At 40.5% G+C, this 17,940-nt stretch overlaps 1 protein-coding gene across 1 annotated transcript in view; it reads right to left on the reverse strand.

Annotated features, from left to right (window-relative positions):
• ppm1h (protein phosphatase, Mg2+/Mn2+ dependent 1H) overlaps window positions 1-16,662 on the reverse strand; it is a 34,575-nt gene extending 17,913 nt beyond the window's left edge. Inside the window, exons 1-3 of the mRNA XM_022756021.1 lie at window positions 16,289-16,662; window positions 5,886-6,051; window positions 3,174-3,530 (exon numbers count right to left, since the gene is read on the reverse strand). Coding sequence (XP_022611742.1) covers window positions 3,174-3,530; window positions 5,886-6,051; window positions 16,289-16,521 — 756 coding nt within the window. The 5' untranslated portion in view covers window positions 16,522-16,662. The remainder of the gene's footprint in view (window positions 1-3,173; window positions 3,531-5,885; window positions 6,052-16,288) is intronic.
• Between the last annotated feature and the right edge of the window lie 1,278 nt (window positions 16,663-17,940).

The raw sequence follows: 17,940 nt of genomic DNA on the forward strand, positions 1-17,940 counted from the left end.
GGATTTCAGTACAATTACCCTTTAAGAAAGAAAGGGCGCACAAGGTAGAAAAAGTGCAGATTCAAAGCTGGATAAAGAGCTGGAGAGGCACATGAGAGGAGAGAGGGGAGGCAGAGAGAGACATAGATGTTTGCTGACTGTTAGGAGTCGTGGGCAGATATGTTTCTGACAAGAAAAAGATGAATAGAGAAGGAAAACGACAGCAAAAGAAAGAGAAACTACTGCACTGTAAAGTCATGATATGTACTGCAGGTAAGCTGTAGAACATAATTTTAATATCCTATGATCTGGACCCTTCTCAAAAACTGGATTTCTGCTGATTGCTGCCATGATAGTTTAAACTAATCTTAGTGTGAAAGTACAACACTGTCCAACAGCAGTTCTGTTATTATCATAAGTAATTAAAAACACAGTCCTCATGACTCTGTGGAACAATTCATGGTATCATATTATACAGCTTTGGTAAACATAGATAATTGCACACTGCCATCTAGTGGTTAAAACAAGGAAGCACCAGGATTAATGGTGTTTTCTAATGGGATTGATCTGCACCGCCCTTCATAAACATCTAATTTAACCTCCCTGAGTGATCTCACCCACAAAACAGATGTTAGCTTTTAGAAAAAATTGGTGATGTGTTGACTTTGGTCAAGCATTACTGGAATATAATTCAGAGCGTCTGTTTTAACCTTGCAAAGCCAGATGGGTGGGGTTTACAACAGCAAGACAACATAGATACTAAATAGATGTTATTTATTTATTTGTAAATATATTTTCATGTATTTTCTTATTTTTATTTTATTGCATAGGGGCCTCTGTATTTGCCATACTGCTTTAGTTTTTTATTTTGCATTCATGTGCATATGTTGTCTCAGATGAAACTAGTCAATTAGTCGACTGACAGAAAATAAATCAGCAATTTATTTTCATTAGAGCAACTTTAATCTCCCAATGTAACGACCAGCTCAGGACAAACTGTTGATCAAAGCCCTGATGTTGAAACTGCGGCCAATGACCTTTGACCTGTCCCCTTCAAAGCCTATCAGGCAGGCCCGCACTGTTTTGATTGGATCTGGTCTCAATGTCTTGGCCTCTGCATGAGTTAAGTCTCCTGCATCAGCTCGCAGCACAGGTAAGTGTGTGTGACCTGCAGCAGCCAGAGGGGAAGAGTACATCATTTCTCTTGACTCTGAGAGGCTGTTTATTGACTGCGACTGAATAATCGTACAGTTTATTGTGTGTGATCACACCTCAACCTCACGCACCACGTCACCTTGGCCCAGCTGGTAATACACCTACTCATCTCTCTGAGCTGCCAGAAGAGAATGACACTCCAGACGAGTCCATATCAACTTACAGCAGTACAGTAAACACCTAAATACCTAAAACTTTTGAGTATCAAACGCTGCTTCTCTGATGCTGGCCTCGATAGCTGTATAAACAGTCACTAAACAGTCAGATGGTCATCATGTGTGGTGAAATACTGACTGCTTTTGGACCATGGCCTTATGCCCCGCCCACCACCGCTGCTTGCACTTGGTTGACAGGTGAAGGAGCAGTGCGTATCAAGATGGTTTGTGTTAGAGGAAACATCAGAGAGACTTTGTTTGAGCCTCAGTCAGACCCAGACTCAGATGAGGAGTCTGTTGTGACCAGAATCAGAGACTAGCAGACGTATCAGAGCGGTTAGCGTCTTTTATTTGTTTATGTTGTTTGTTAGCTTGTAACTGGCAGTGGCTGACACGTTAGTGGTTGTGCTAATGCTAACTCTCACTCTCTGTACTGTTCCTTTGGGTTGTGATGTATGAAATCCTGGCTGTCTGAATCTGTTATGAGACTGTCATTGGTTCACTGCAGTTCTTAGGTGGAAATACTCAGTCATGGTGTTGACTGCTTATTTCCCTCATGACATGTCTTGTAACAATAATAATATTAATAATAATAATAGTAAACTTTATTTATTGCATTGTATAAAAAACATCATATGGAGTGTCTGTGTATACATGTTCTGTGTATGCATGTACTCAAATTCAACAGGAAAATGGTTCATGTGTGTACGCTCATCTTTGTTAACCAATAGCAGAAAACTGGGATGCCTATGTGCATTTTGTTTGACCCTCTAATTGCAGTGAGTCAATATCAGTTGACTTAGAGAGCAATTAGAGTTTAATGGATGTTAAGTGAGCATACTGAATGATCTGTGTGCACAGCTACTGATAAATGTGAAGTAAATGACTAGTCCTGTTGTGTGTGTGCATAAGGTCAGTGGAAAATGTATGCAAAGAAAAACCTATTTGGATTTAACATGGAGTTAACATAAATTAGTCACTTCAGGCAGCAAAAATGTGCGTTTTTCTTTTTCAGCAACACCCTTTTATAGTGAAGGACATAACTCACCTGGGAAATATAGGAAATAACTAAGTGAAGCAGCAATACAGCAATATTGAAGGCAGACGGACATGGCATAAAGGCCAACAGTCCACAGAATAATGATGGTGTACTATACTATATCATCTTAAAGCAGAAGTTTCCAACCTTTTTGACCTGTTAATAAAGTGTGTAGAAATACCTACTTGTGAGTCCTCATCACAGTTAATGGGCTCAGTGTGATATGAGCAGTGAACCTTTCAACAAGAATGATTTTCAAATAGTTTCATTCGAAAGTGTTTAAGAGGCCTATAAAGATTTAACTATCTAATATTCCTCAAGAGAGATGCAAACTTAAGAACCTAACTGAAAGAAATAAACACAATTTTGTGCAACATAAATATTTATCATCCATAATTATGTGTTGATCCTTAATATATGAATAATTAGAAAACCAAAGGCTTAAAGATACACCTTCTGATTTTGATAAAGGACTGAAACTTGCCATCAAATCTCTAAATTTGCTTCCAGCTCACTTTTATAGAACATTAAAGTTGAGCGGAGAGGCCAGTACCAGATTTGGGGGCAGAAGCGGATACAGAAACAGAATCAGGGACAGTGTCTTTAAGTTTGTCTGAGGTGGAATTCCCTTTTTCTTTGTGCTAGAGGATTAGTAGCACCATGCTCTGTGATTTACATTGTGCGTAGTATTTTCATTTTATTGGAAAGTTCATCAAAGACCTTTTAATAAAAAAAAACAAAAAAACTTTCATATTCCTACTTCATACCAAGAACGTGCCTCTTACCATGTCTTTGAAGGCATTCTCGATGGCTCCGATCACCAGGCTCTCGTGTGAAACTTTCTTCTCAGTAAAGAAGCGTGTGGGCGGGGTGCTGGGTGAACCCGGAGCCCCCGCGGCCCCACGGAGAGAGGCAGCCCTGGTAAGGGCGCGTTGCGACGTCGGGGTGAGGTGGTGATTGATGGGTTCCTCACCCAGGCATGTGGGGGGTAGCAGGTTTGGAGTGCAGAGGATCTCCAGCACCTCCTGAAGGTGCAGAGCAATGTGGTGATGGAGAAGGCGGGAAGCCATTACAGCCGCCCCAGAGCCGGCGTGGCCATCGAACAACGCCCAGTAGTGAAAGGTTAGGTCTTCAGAGCTTTCCTGGATACGGGTGAGAGTCAAACACGGCTTCATTAGTCAGTTGTGTCAATATTTTCATCTACAAGGTGTGATCAAAACATTTTATTTGACCCCACATTCACACCGTAACAATCACAATAAGTCAGTGTGTGGATGGTCAGATAAGAAGCAGTCCACTGAAAATAATTTATTGTTCCCTTGGTTCCAATATGAATTAGTTTCTTCAACAGTTTCTCTACAAGAAGCTGATTTCAGCAGGTTAATTATTCCAGGTTCTAATAAGCTTTCTAACGAAATACCTGGAAAACAGCCTCATCCATTACTGTTTGAGTTGAGCTGAGTTTATGATGAATTTAAGACACACATGATACAGTATATTTTGTTATCAAATCAATTAAATGTAATGACTCTTGATCCAGACTTATAAAAGTGTGAATGTAGGGCAATTCAAAGCATCCATTCCCTTTGCAGTGCTATGATGTACAGCTGTAGTTCCCAACCCGGGGGCTTGGACCCACCAACGGGTGCAAAGATACTGGAAATCTCAGGGGAAAATAAGAGAAAAAACCTTTTGACTATACAAATTTCTTTTACTTAATCATTGCTTTTTTCATGCAGTTTGTAGTCTGTAGTGGGAGGTCATAAATAGATGTTGCATAAAGCGCCACAAGCCAAAAAGGTTGGGAACCGCTGATGTATACTGTCAATGACCAGAAGGATACAAAAAAAACCCACTTTAATAGCACACTGGACCAACTTTAGCCATGAGTCCAACCACAAATCATGACTCAGACAGGAAGCTGACTCATGCAGGCTTTAGTGCTTCACATTTCGCAATGTTAATGGGTGAAAGCTCCTTTCTGCAGAAACTGTATTCAAATGTATCCCATCGGTGCTTTCAGGGAACCGCAGCGGCCAGTTCAATGACATCTTCTGATCAAAACATACACTTCCTGGATGAACTTGTTGCACTATGATGTTAATATTTCCTCTGGCATCAGTGCTTCAATTTGTAGGTTTTAACAGACCCGTCATGAAAAACTGTCTGATCCAGACCTGGATACTGTCCCATGAGTCCATCTACAAAGTGCCTCCTCCCACATGATGTTCAGACAAAGTCTCCTGTGATCTGGTTCATTCATCACACACCTTTGAGTTTGCCGCCTTCAAAAAGTGCAGCAACTCTCTGATCCTCCGCCCTCCTGGAACCAGTGGTCCTGCTTTTTCAAAGTCTGTGAGATAGCGATTTAACTCCACTCTTAGTGATGAAGTCATATACAATGTAGTCATGAAGTTGCTTGGAGTTGCATACATCTCATTATGCCGTGACATAGATGTAAAGTGAAAAAGGGAGGGCTGACTTCTGCATTTTTTCTGGTCACTGAGTGTAGATCGTTGCTTTCACATATTTCTGCAGACACTTCAGCTCTGGTTTTCTAAATATAGTGCATGCCGATTCTACAACATGAGCCTAGGAAGGAAGCTAAGAGCACTAGAAAGGCTCTACACTACTCTTATTGGTCTAGTATAACTGCAGTAGTGAGTCATGAGGTACTTGCATGAGTTTCCTGTAGGCTCTGGGTGGGCCTGAGTAAAGTACTGGTGGGCTGAGAGGAAATTTTTAGCAGCAGTGTTACTTTATATAGATATGCATCGTCTTTGGAAATTAAATTACTTTGAAAAGAACTGTTCAATGAGGAAATACTGCATGTCAGATCAGACAGATAAAGTGAAACACAAGAGATAAATATCAGTAGATTAGCTGTTTTTTCAGCCTTGTAGCTAAAAGGCGACAGAGCAAATGCTGTCAGTGACTGAATTAAGTGCGCCGGTATGCTGCATTAATGTAGTACACTGCCGTATAAAGGCAGTGACTTTACATCCCGTAATGATGTAGTTTTCCTTTATACACGTCATACTGTATTTGCAAAAGCACACAAGGTTAACTTAAAAATCCTCTTTGTGTCTTTCTGTGAGTGAACGCACTCACATTTGCCTTCCAGTGTTAGTGGCTGTCAAGAGCAGCTGAAGGCCACAGTGCTGTGTAAAGGACGCTGTATGTCCCAATAAACTGCTGATGGGACAGGATGAAGGCAAGGGACAGTGGGTCCCAACAACAGGCCCCCGGGGGACATTCAAGGACTACATCCACTACATCCACATTCAAGTGCGATAACATTTTATCAAAAAGATGGCTCAGCTGCTTGCTCCAGGAAAAGAGCATTTTATTTTAAATTCTCAAGATGCAGCATAACATTCAGTTTGTATTTTTTCTTATTTAAAATTTTTGCTCTAAAAATATAAGACTTTAAAGAACAACATGACTTGGTGGTATATGTTGGAAACGTTGAATATTTCCTGATCAGTTTGACTCACCAGGTTCTCCCGGAGGCCCAGGCCCTCTCCATTCGGCAGGGAGGACCTCCTGCGGGTCATGGGGGTCCGGTTGGGTGTGCAGCTTCCTGCAGGTCTCCTTTTGACCACCAGCACTTCACAGCAGGCCTGGTCTTCGTTTAACGTGCTCTTTCCTGCATTGATCACTCTAAACAGAGATAACAGGACACAGAAAAGGGGCTTTAAGCTTTATCTTAACAGGACATCTAAGATAAGAGACAAAGAGATAATAAAAACAATCTGAATGAATAAAGTAAAGATAAAACAAGACATTGGAGAATCTGGAGCAATGACATTACAAAACCCAATGGCTAAAACAACTACGGCAAGCATGATGTGTGGACTATTCATGATATACGGAAGTGTACAACTATAATTATGAAATACAATATACATTATATGAAAGTATATAGTGTTATCCAAAATATATGTGCAGTATATAATCATAATTCAATCCTATAATAAAATAGAAAATAATACTTTGATGCAGAATTTAGTTTAATTTAATTTAATATATAAAATAAAAAAAAAAAACTCAGAACAAAGCCTGAGGGATGAACTATTTCCAAGACATCAGTTGTCATCTTCACTCACATCACGTCAAGTACGCCCCTCTAAACGGGAAACCAGTTTAGTAACAGCTGTGTCTTTGATTTAACTTTTCAGCCGTGCATTTATTTTTTATGAAGATACTAATCTCCCGAATGTTGGAGGATGATACACTGATGCAGGTAATCTAAGGGACTCTTGCTCAACGCATCTACCGGACACATGGCTGTTGATTCAGCAGATACGGGGGGGGCTAGAGGATGACCTTTCATCCATGTGATGTTCTTAGGACTATAAAACCAAACTTCTGTTTAAGGGTTTGCCTGCATGACGGCAGTTTTCTACAATAAACACACTGAGATAAGGTGAATTAAAGTCAGCCGATACACAAACTTTAAATACACATTTCAATTTGAGTCCCACGCATGTAGGGCAGAGGACAGGAAGACACATAAATACTGCATTATACAACACCTGGCAAATGGTGTACTGCTGCTGCTGCTGCTGCTGCTGCTGTTGCTGAGAGCGGCTGTAGTCAGGGACAAGCACCCGCTGCTTAACAATACTCCAGGCATTCTTAATTTAGCCACACCGTAGGAGATGTTAGGTCTACAGTGGTCCTATTAAAGCTGTGCAAATATACTGTTGTAGTTTATGAAATTAGAGCACAAAAGGTTAAATAAGCAAGGGACCTGCAGGAACAAAATGTGAAATATAAATATCTATTTTTTGTGGAAATCCTGTCACTTTTTACTTGTCTGCTTCTTCTGTCAACACGTGATACAAAAACATCATTTGAAATTTCTTAACGTGCTTAAATACATTAACATATACATCAAGTCAAGCTACTCTCAATCATCTGCGATGTGAGAGGCAGCCAAGACTGTTTCCCTATGGAGGATCCTATATAAATAATCCTAATTGGTCACGGGGATGAACATGCAGAGCAGAGACCCTCCGTCTCCAGCTAAGAAAACACTGTGGGTCGTAAAACTGATACTCGCTGGGCAGACCTTCACTCAGGAAGATTGATTTTAATTGCTGTCTTACACAATGTGCTATTCACCATCACCATCCTAAAAACTAGTAAAGGCTCCCTGTAGAGTGTCAATAAGACTTGTTTAATTTTCCCACACAGCTACAGCAGCTATGAAGTACATGAGGCATGGCATGAGGCTCACTTTGTATCAGAATAGTGCTAAGAAGTTGATTAACTGAGAAAATCAATTACAATTTATACAATCTATTTCTTATTGAAGTCATTGGTCAAACATTTACTGTCTCCTGTTTCTCAGATTTGCCGTGTTTCTTTGTTTTAAGTTACTGTCAGTGACATGAATACTGAATATTTTTGAGCTGTCATGATAGCTGGCCAAAGGAATACAGAAAATTTGAATACAAACAAACACAAAAACTAATAACAATGCTCCGTCAAATTCTTTAACTTTGTTTATTGTGTGTCTTGTCTCTTATTTGGTGAATGAATTAGACTCAAATACGAGTGTAGGGAGCAAGCAGCAACCTCCAGGGCTGAAAAATGAGGCCAACACAGAAGTGACAAAAACAGCACTTCTTTGAATGGCCACTTGAGGCTGGCTCCAAAAGTGAGTCAATCCCCATAGACTCCCTTGTTAAAATGTCCAACTTTAGAGCGGAAATAAACATGTGTACAGCCTGGTGCAAAAAAAGGTTTTGGTCTCTATAGCTACAGTCTATGGTAGGGAGGTGGAGACTGTGTAACCATAACTGTAGAAAAATAACAACTACCCTTAATGGATAGTGAAAAGGCAACCAGATGAAATAAAAATGAAATAAAATATACACCAGGCCTAACATCTGCCATCACAATATTATCCAATGTGTAACACAGTATCAATATTTCATTTTTTAAATATCACTATTATCATTAATCCCAGTATATCACCACACACCTGCTTTGAATTATAAATTCTTAATTTATAATTTCTTATTCTTATCTTATTCACCAAATAATTACCCCATTAATTGGAAAACTAATCAACTCATTAACTTACAGTGTAAATAACTGTTAGCTGCAGCCCTACATCAACACTTTGCAAACAAGCAGAAATGCAGTAAAAGCTCAGAAAAATGCAAACATCATATGGCTACATGTACATGACACATATTTGATATTAAACCTGGACTGTCACCCTATGACCTCAAATACTACAGGACCATATGTGTGGCTTAAAAGCACTAACACTAAAAGCCTGGAAAATCTCTTTTGTTATACATCTTCTTACTGTAAGTCAGTGGCTCCCAAACCGCACGGGTGCAAACAAAGCGATGGGGGGAAATGTGGAGTTCAGTAGACTTCTTGTACAGCAGACGTTCTGACCTGTCAAACACAGGTGTTGCTAATAACATTATATAATTGCTGCGCTGCAGTAGTTGCTGGAGGGGCCCCGTCGTTAACGTCATTAATTCCACCTGTGTTTTTTTTTTTTTCTCTCCAGAAGGCAAATGTAAGGAAAAATAGGGACGACTCTTGTTTTATAACAATTTTTATATTTACACAACAATAAGTTGTAGCGGTATCCTTTTTCTCTGGCTTTCAACCACATCTCGAGTCATCTCAGTCGTAATGGAGACGACTCAGTTTTCATTACCCATTCCTCCATGCCAACTGTGCACACACCATTCACTGATGAAGACGATGAAAAAGCTTCAGAATGAGGATGTTTGCTTATTTTGCTTGTCAATGGCCATATTTTTTTGATATTATTAGTATTTGTTGTACATTCACACATCCTTCCTTTGTATTTCTATGCGATTTTACACAGTGAATATTTACAATTGTAATTTGAAATGTTGCTAATAATTTCTTTATGGCCTATAACATCTACTACTGGATCATCCTTATTATATCCCACTGTATTTGTCTTTGATTGTGGCTGTATGCTCTTCCTCCTGTGCTTATCTCAGTTTTCACAAACAGATTATTCAAGATAATGATAAAGACTATACTAAAAAGGCGATTATAGTGGTGCATGACACTGACAATGAAAATGCCACCGTTAATCAAGTCTTACGTCCACATAGTTTTTCAGGGTTAAGCTATTACTCATTTCTAACAAGGTCAGTTCTGTTTTATCTTTAACTCTGATGTGACTCATTATTTTAAGTTGAAAAATGGTTCATATTTAAAACCAAGTTTGCCATTTTTATTGCACATTACTGCAGACTACTCTCCACAGCACACTAAATGTTCTTAGATGATTTCCGTTCACTTTTAAAATGAACTTAGAGAGATCTGAACCCTGCCTGAGATGGATAGTTAATCACAGTAAACATTTAATTAATTAAGTTAATTAATTGTTGATTACTTTATTACTGTGGGGTGATGGACATTTCAGAATCAGCATTGCATTCACATGCTTTGTTGTCAGAAAGTCAAACCAGTCAAATTTGTTAGTGTCGTACATTAAGAAAGTTGCCTGCTCTTAAGTATAGTTTGAGTCGCTTCCTGTGCTCATGAAATGACGGTATGCTCTGAAAAAATGGTCAGCAGTAATATAAAGTCTACAGTGTACGTGTGTGAGATCTTGTCAATGGCTAACTCATTTCCCTAACTTCATATGATCCACAGAGGCCACAAACTTCATGCACCATCATGCATGTCTGTGACCGAAGCACTGCAGGGAGTGACGTTCATTTGACCCTGGAAGATCACAAGATTAACAACAGTGGAGCTTTCCAGCCTTTCATCTCTGATATGAGAGGAAAAGCCGTCCACACCCTGAGGCATGAGCAGTATCCGAGAGCAGAGCTGTCACATTCACTTACCTCATCTCATTTTTTCTCATTTGAGACAATGGCATGACCTTAATTACCCTGTCAGAGCTGTAATCTACAGCGCTCCTTCTTTGGGTTTGGGGATTTTTCAGTTTCTCAGTAACACTTGAGGTGAAATTTTGCTCCAACAATGTTATCAGGAACCTCCAGGTGGTTTTAGGTGCACTGACATCATACATTCACATATTTCCATAATACTTAATTATTGTACTATGATACAATTAATTTGTTATTTTGCAGAAATAATAAGCATCTTAAACTGTAATAAAATAGTTGTACAGATCAGTATACAACAATACTTCAGTAATACTTACTAGAGAGTAATACTGGTCTCCATTTTGAAAAGTGAACCCTTGCTGTGTTGTGGATTATTCTTTGTTGCCATCTTCTTGTACAACCAAAACACACATAATCGATGCCAAGCTGTGGAAGAACCTGGAGGCTATGACTACTACAAAACACACTGCTCACAAAGCACAGGTAATTATAGCTTGTTAGGTTGGCTATTGAAACACTGCAGTGCCCATAACTGAGTTTCTATTTTCATGCAGCCCTCAGCTTCCATTCTCTTTTATGTGTTTAATCAAATCCTGTTCAAAGCTCCATGCCAGCAACCCCATTTCCAGATGAACACATTTTAAGGTTAGTTTTTTTTTTTACATGTTAAATCTGTCTGTACATGCAACACATGACCCCTGCTGACACATAAATGTGGCCATATTTTTGATATTATTAGTATTTATTGTACATTCACACATATTCCTTAATGTTTACAATGGTAATTTGAAATGTCGCTAATAACTTCTTTATGGCATATAAAATCTATTATTAGATAATCCTTCTTATATCCCAGTTTTTGTCTTTGTTTCCTATGTTTTGTGGCTGCGTGCTCTTCCTCCTGTGCTTATCTCAGTTTCCACAAACACATCATTTAAGATAATGATAAAGATACTAAAGATACTAAAAAACTGATTGTAGTGGTACATGATGCAATTCGTTCAATGGCGACTCATGTTTTAGCCACACAATGAAGAAAGATGGCGATGAACCGAAACGGCACCACACTGTTTCTGCCTCGGAGCGACGTGCCGTGTTGATGTAGCAGAAAAAAACACAAGAACATGTGCTGCGTCATGTGACTGAGCACTGGGAGGCTTTGTATGTATGAGGAGCTGCTCATGTGCTTCCACTCCAGAGTTTGAGTGTAACACTGACTTCATTTGGCTCCTTTACAATGGTGTATTGAGTATTAAAAATGGAAGGAAAAGACTGAAGAAAACCCCTCCAATAAAAATAGAAGGACAACAAAGGTATTTATGGCATGTTTGTAGAGTTTACAACTTTTATCAGCACCTTTTTATCTTCAAAAGATCCTTTGAACGTGCGTGCCCTGAATTGACTCCACACCGTTAAACACCCTGAAGCTGCCATCTTCTTGTCTGTGATCCCTTACCGCAGATTCTAACACAGAGTTTTCCAACTTTCTGCCTGCACTGACATGCTCTAACACATACATGTCTGCTGACCTTCAGCCAAAACATACAGTGTGCAGTGGCGGTGCTAGTCTTTAGCTTACAGACACGCATATTGATTAAAGCATCGATCGGGCTGCTGCTGAGGTTGCAGGGGTGATGTTGTCGGTTCTGGGTCGGTGGGGAAAGCTTTGTCACGACTTATTCTTTGCCCTCACAGTACAACTACTCTCCTCTGCCAACACGCAAGGTGGAGGATTTGAAGAAGAGGAAAAAAAGTGGAGGAGAGGACGAAAGGTGAAGCCAGTTTTTCTACTCCATCATCAAAGATGGATCTCTCATGTTGATGAAGGGTTCGTAATGACCACTCCACTACAGGCCACTTTAGAAAAGCACTGGCTTTGGTGTAATCATTTCACCACTGTGCTACTCCGCCTACTGTGTTTTATGCAGAAAACTGCCTGCTTTGATTTGTTCTCATCAGCAAAATCCAAACTGAAGCTACACATTAGGTGGAGCCCACTGTCCCTTATTCCGTACTGCCTTCACTGTTCCGCCTTTAACTACGACCTCAGTAATAAATACCGACAATGTCACCATGAACCAAAGATTGTAAATGTCATAATCGTAAAAGGTTGAATTTATGGCACTGAATTGCATAAAATTGTACAGTTGTGCATAATCAAGTGGCCACTGAGTGTATATGCCTTTGCATTTTTTGGTTTTGTGAATGGACCTAGTCACAGCAGGGTGAGCCCCTCCAAAAACGGAAAAGACTTCCAGGAGAGAGCACACCTGTGTTGACATCACTCAGGGCGACATTACGAGCAAGTTTCCCTTATCACTTCTCCACCAAGCAACATGCAACATGACAGCGCTGCACCCAAAGTGCTCGGTGCTGGGGAGAACAGCTGCGCTAAATGTAGGCTGTCTGCAAAATTGAGGCCTGTGCGTGTGCTGCACAAGGAAAGAAAAGGGTGACACAAGTGAGCAATACTCACTGATCCATTCAAATGATCATGCTCACTGGACCTGACAGTGCTCCCACTCAGAGAGACAGTGCATCAGAATCCTCCTCATAAAGCAGAACTGCTCTTCCGGGCTACAGTGAGAGTAACACAATAACCCTGGATGATGCTGAAAGGCTCAGAGAGGCCTGCTCATTGATGAGGGAGAGAAACACAAGACAGAGAAGTACTGTGCAGTTCATCCTGCTGGATCTTACAGGTTTTACAGTGTGGATTAATTAGCGCTAAAAGTAACTGTTTCCCAGTTCTAAGTGCGATTGTAATATTTACTGAAACTAATCCAATTTAGAGATTCCCTTCGAATCATGTTTCCTTCAATATAAAGATGCAAATCAAAGCATCTGTTTTGTATTACTGTTAGCTAGTCATAAATGCTGTTATATCAGCTATGTCTATAGCAATGGCGGTGGCTCTGCTATAATGTTTACGCTCCCGCGCTTAAAGACACTTAAAAGTTTGACTGAATGCGCTAGAGGAAAAATCAGGAGATCACCAAGGTCATCAGTGTTTATCCTCTGGGCACCATGAACATCTGCACCAAATTCTTTCCGTCCAATAGTTGTTGAAATATTTCATTAAAGATCAAAAATTTCAACCTTATGGTTGCACTGGCGGAAAAGTCAGAGGATCACCAAAGTCAGTATAGTTTTCATTGTCTGGAGACCATGAATTTCTGCACAATCCGAACATTAGTTGTTGAGGTGTCACTGTTGTTGAGCATACACGAACCTAAAATGTGTTCAACTGATTGTTTCCCTTCATGTTTTCTTCAGCACAAAGAAGTAAATTAAAGAATCTATTATAGTATTCCTGTTAGCAAGACATTGCTGTTACATCTACTATATATGTAGAACATTTAAAAAGCAATAACTTTATAATAGCATCAGGCAAAAAGAGCACCTCACAATGCCAGCTGATAAATCTTCAGACGCACTACAAGTATCTATCAGTTTTCTTTCAGAGTGATCCATTGGTATCTGACCCTGTTAACCCTCCTGACTGGATCTGTATGGATCACATCATCTCCTACGGGTTCAGGTCTTCACCGCAGCCAGTGAGATTTCACAACAACAAAGCCTGCTGGTCAACCAGCTGTTGACAAATCCCCAGTATGGCTGAGTCCTGGCTGATGCTGCGCCAAGCTGGTACATGCATGCACACGCGCGCGCACACACACACACACACACACACACACACACACACACACACACACACACACACACACACACACAAGCAGCAGAATCACATCTATTCATGAAGTGAGGCTGATCCTGTAGAATTATGCATCCTGTTTAAAATATGTTGATTTTGAGAAAAAAAAACCTCATCAATTCATAAAATAACAATAAATGTGATAAATAATGATGAACATGATTTTTTAGCAAGAAAAAGAAAATCAGGATTATCTTTTTAAATTAAATACAACCCACTTTAGAACATACATGAGTGGGTGAGGCGAATTATCCTCCTTTCTTTTCCATCTTCAGATTAAAAACTCTCCATGGCAGATTAGCATGAGGAAGCATAGAGGAGGGTGTGTATGAAAATTGATCAATTTCAAAAGGATTTCTTCTGTCTATAAAAAGCTGACACCATATAGATCTCTTTATGCCTGAAATAGCAAATGAATCAATTAGCTGATCATCTGAAAATTAACTGACAACCATATTCAGTACTGAATATATTCGGTGGTTTCAGCTTCTGAAATGTGAGGATTTGCTGCTCTTAACTGACAATCTTTCAGTTTTAGACTGTTGGCCTAGCAATCTGAAGACAGCGCTTGCTGTGCTGCTCATTTCCCGCTATTCTGTGACATTTTATGGATAAAACCAAATTATTGTTATTTTCAACCCTAATGTCTGTGGTGCTAAAGTGTTACTCTGTCCTGTTTATTTCTCGCTAACAAAGAAACAACTGCCTGAGGGAGTGACACTGGACTGGTCAGCTGTCATGTTTGCAGACACCCCTGGCTGACTTCAGATGATAAATGTTTGCACATGTAAATTTTGTTGACAGCAGAACGGCTAAAGCTGAATTTTAAGATGCAAAAAGATAAGGAGCGTTTCTGCACACAGCGCTCATACTGAACATCCAGCATCATCGGTTCAACAGTCAGAAACAGGCGTTCTGTCATAAAGGCCTATCAACAGCATGAAGACAAGACTTTATGTCAAGGGGAAAAAACAGAGAACAACCTAACTCTCATTTGTGAATTTATGAATTCAGGGCACTGCCGTGTCACACACACTGTGCAGCTAGGGCTGCCTCAAGGACTGAACTGTGACCTCTATAGCTACGAGACAGCCTCAGTAACCGCCCAGATACTTTATGTGGGTCTGTATGAGTAGAAGTGATTGTGACTCTGTGGTCTCAGGCGAGACACAATGATGAGAACAAGGCTTTGTCATGTTTTGGAGTTGTGTACCGTCTAAGGTTGTGTAAGCTACATGTAATGAAAGGCAAACTGGTTTGTTTGTGTTGTGCAGGCTGCTCTTATACATGCATGCAAATTAAGTACTCCATACTTCCATACTCACCTCTGCTGTTTGTCGCTGTTAGAAAATAGTCAAACTATCTCACCACATCTGCATTTTCTCACGTTCTGCCATTTCTTTTTCTTTGGCAGCTGCACTCCCCGTACCAACAGCACGGCTTATAAGTGACAACTTAGCTTTTCATGAGTCAATACAATGAACTAAATGCTGTTTATAATGCATCCATTTAAAATACAACACAGATGGCTGGCAGGAGGAGAGGCAGGGAGCCAAATGGATTGATGCGATGTGATATCAATAATACAACAGATGATCTGAGATCCGGTTGCAAATTCTGGTCTCAGGTAGGTTATTAAGCAGGAGGAGAAAGACAGTGTCTGACATGGAAAACACTGACTGAACATATACAGCTAACCTGCTTTTCAATACATCCTTAAATATCAGGTTTTACTGGCTTTACAGGGACAAAAAAAAATGATCAATATTAAGACTATGCACACAGGTAACAGGTAAGGTGGGAAATCTGGAGACGAATTCCAGTTCCAGCGTTCCAGCATGGCCTTATGGGTAAATGCCAATAAAGCATATTACATCTATTTAAAAGAAAACCTAATCTGAGGAAGCAGCATATAAAAAAAACCCATTATGACCTCTTATCTTATAATGAATCTACACCAGCTGAAAGCTTTCAGTAGGTTTCTTTGCATCTGCTATGGTATCACAATAATAATGTCTTCCTATATAGCCATGGAGACTAGATTATAGTCTGTTGTACATAGGAAACTGTGGTGTTTATATTGTGTGGTAGCCTGTCATACTGAGGGAATATATGGGGAAAGGCCAGCTGCTCCGCCTTTGCTTCATATTAATTTAATATAGGCTACACGTGAATGTAATAATAATACAACATAAGAGGAGCGGCTGGTGTTTGTGTTTACGCCCTGCTGAGTGATCTCAGTGGTCCACTTCTTGAGGATGCTGTGCGTGGCTGTGCGAGAAAAGATGGACGCGTACAGGTTACTCACTCTGCGTAGCCGGTGGACCACGGCAGCCGCTTGGTCTCCTTCAGTATGAGGATCGGTCTGGCAATGTGATCCGCCGAGCACTCGATCTCGTCCGGCGAGAGTCCCAGGAACTCCGGTCTACTGTACGGGAATTTCAGCGGCAGATCCGAGCCGCCGGGATGGTCTCCGTTGGAGCCACCAGCCATCATACCTCCCATAAAATTGGCCACCGCCGATTTCACCCGCGTGAGCATGGTCCTGCTGCAGCGAGGGTCCAGGCGATGCGATTGCGTGAGTCTCCCCCCGCCCGACAGATCCCCGCACGGCGACGCAGTTTCGCGGCGTGAAAGGTAGACACACAGCGGCCGTGGAGACTCATTCAGCAGCTCAGCGCTCCCGCGGTGAACACGGAAATGAAAGCCACACACACACACACACAGAGAGAGAGGGGCAGTGCTGCACGCTAGTCATGTGACAAACCGGTTGCTGCTGGTGGATTTGGTCGCACTGGCATCTGAGTGAGCAGCTTACTGTTTGTCAGTGCCCGAGGTCAAAGGTGCGTAATCCCGGAGTGACGACGACCTTCTGGGCAAGGTGCAGCGCAGCAGTGGGCGCTGACCCATGCTCTGAAGAACGTGGGCCTTCATTCACATAACACACTCATTAATCACAGTTAATGATAATCGTACAGTAGTATCATCCAGTACAGACCCCCACCGCTGATGCAGTGTAACAAATAATATTATCTGCAAAGTCAAGCAGTTTTACTTCTTACTTATTCTTAACTTTTCTTAAAACCAATATGTTGTCAGTGGTAATCCTTCCCTTCACTGTAGGCCTGCCACAAAATGGTCTTCGTCATTTGATGAAGGTGACAAAATTCAAAAACTGACCATAAAGTATCGTTATTACATCGAATAAGGAAATGTTTCATTTTTTTATGGGCTCTAGGCTACATGAGCATGTTCCTTTTGAGTCATTCGCGGGTGAAGGCATGTACATTGTTTTCCTACATGTTCGGGGTCTAATGGAACCCAGAGACGTGTGAGTGGCCTAATTCCAGTACCAGAAATTCCAATAGAATTGTTTGGGAAGAATAGTGCTGCGTAAAAAATATAGTAGTCTACATAAAGCATCAGTCACAGATGTAGAGCATGTGAAAGTCCATTGTATTAGCTGTGGTTTACAGCTGGGGTCCCAGACAGAAGTAATGTGTAATTTTCTGCTCTGTCATCACCAACTTATTTGGAGGGATTTGGTAATTGGGAAGAAAATAAAAGGAGGAGACACTCTTTCTCTCTCTCTCTCTCTCTCTCTCTCTCTCTCACACACACACATGCACACGCACACACACACACACATACAACACAGGAAGACAGCGTGAGTGCAGTCAGCTGAGATTGGCATGCTTTCTGTTACACTGTTAATAGGAGGAGTGGATGACCATGAACTGAGAGTGAGCCAAATAAGGAATTTATAATATGGAGCATAACTTGAGTCATAATAGTAATAACAGTAATGATAGTAATGATAGTAATAGTAATAATAATAATAATAATAATAATAATAATAATAATAATAATAATAATAATAATAATAAATCCATATCTAGTCCATAAAAAATGAAGTATGTTTTAAGAAGAAATCTGAGACCTGATACTGACTGTTGCAGT

The sequence above is a fragment of the Seriola dumerili genome, unplaced genomic scaffold (genome assembly GCF_002260705.1).
Source record: "Seriola dumerili isolate Sdu_G_001 unplaced genomic scaffold, Sdu_1.0 BDQW01000242.1, whole genome shotgun sequence".
Lineage (NCBI taxonomy): Eukaryota > Metazoa > Chordata > Actinopteri > Carangiformes > Carangidae > Seriola > Seriola dumerili.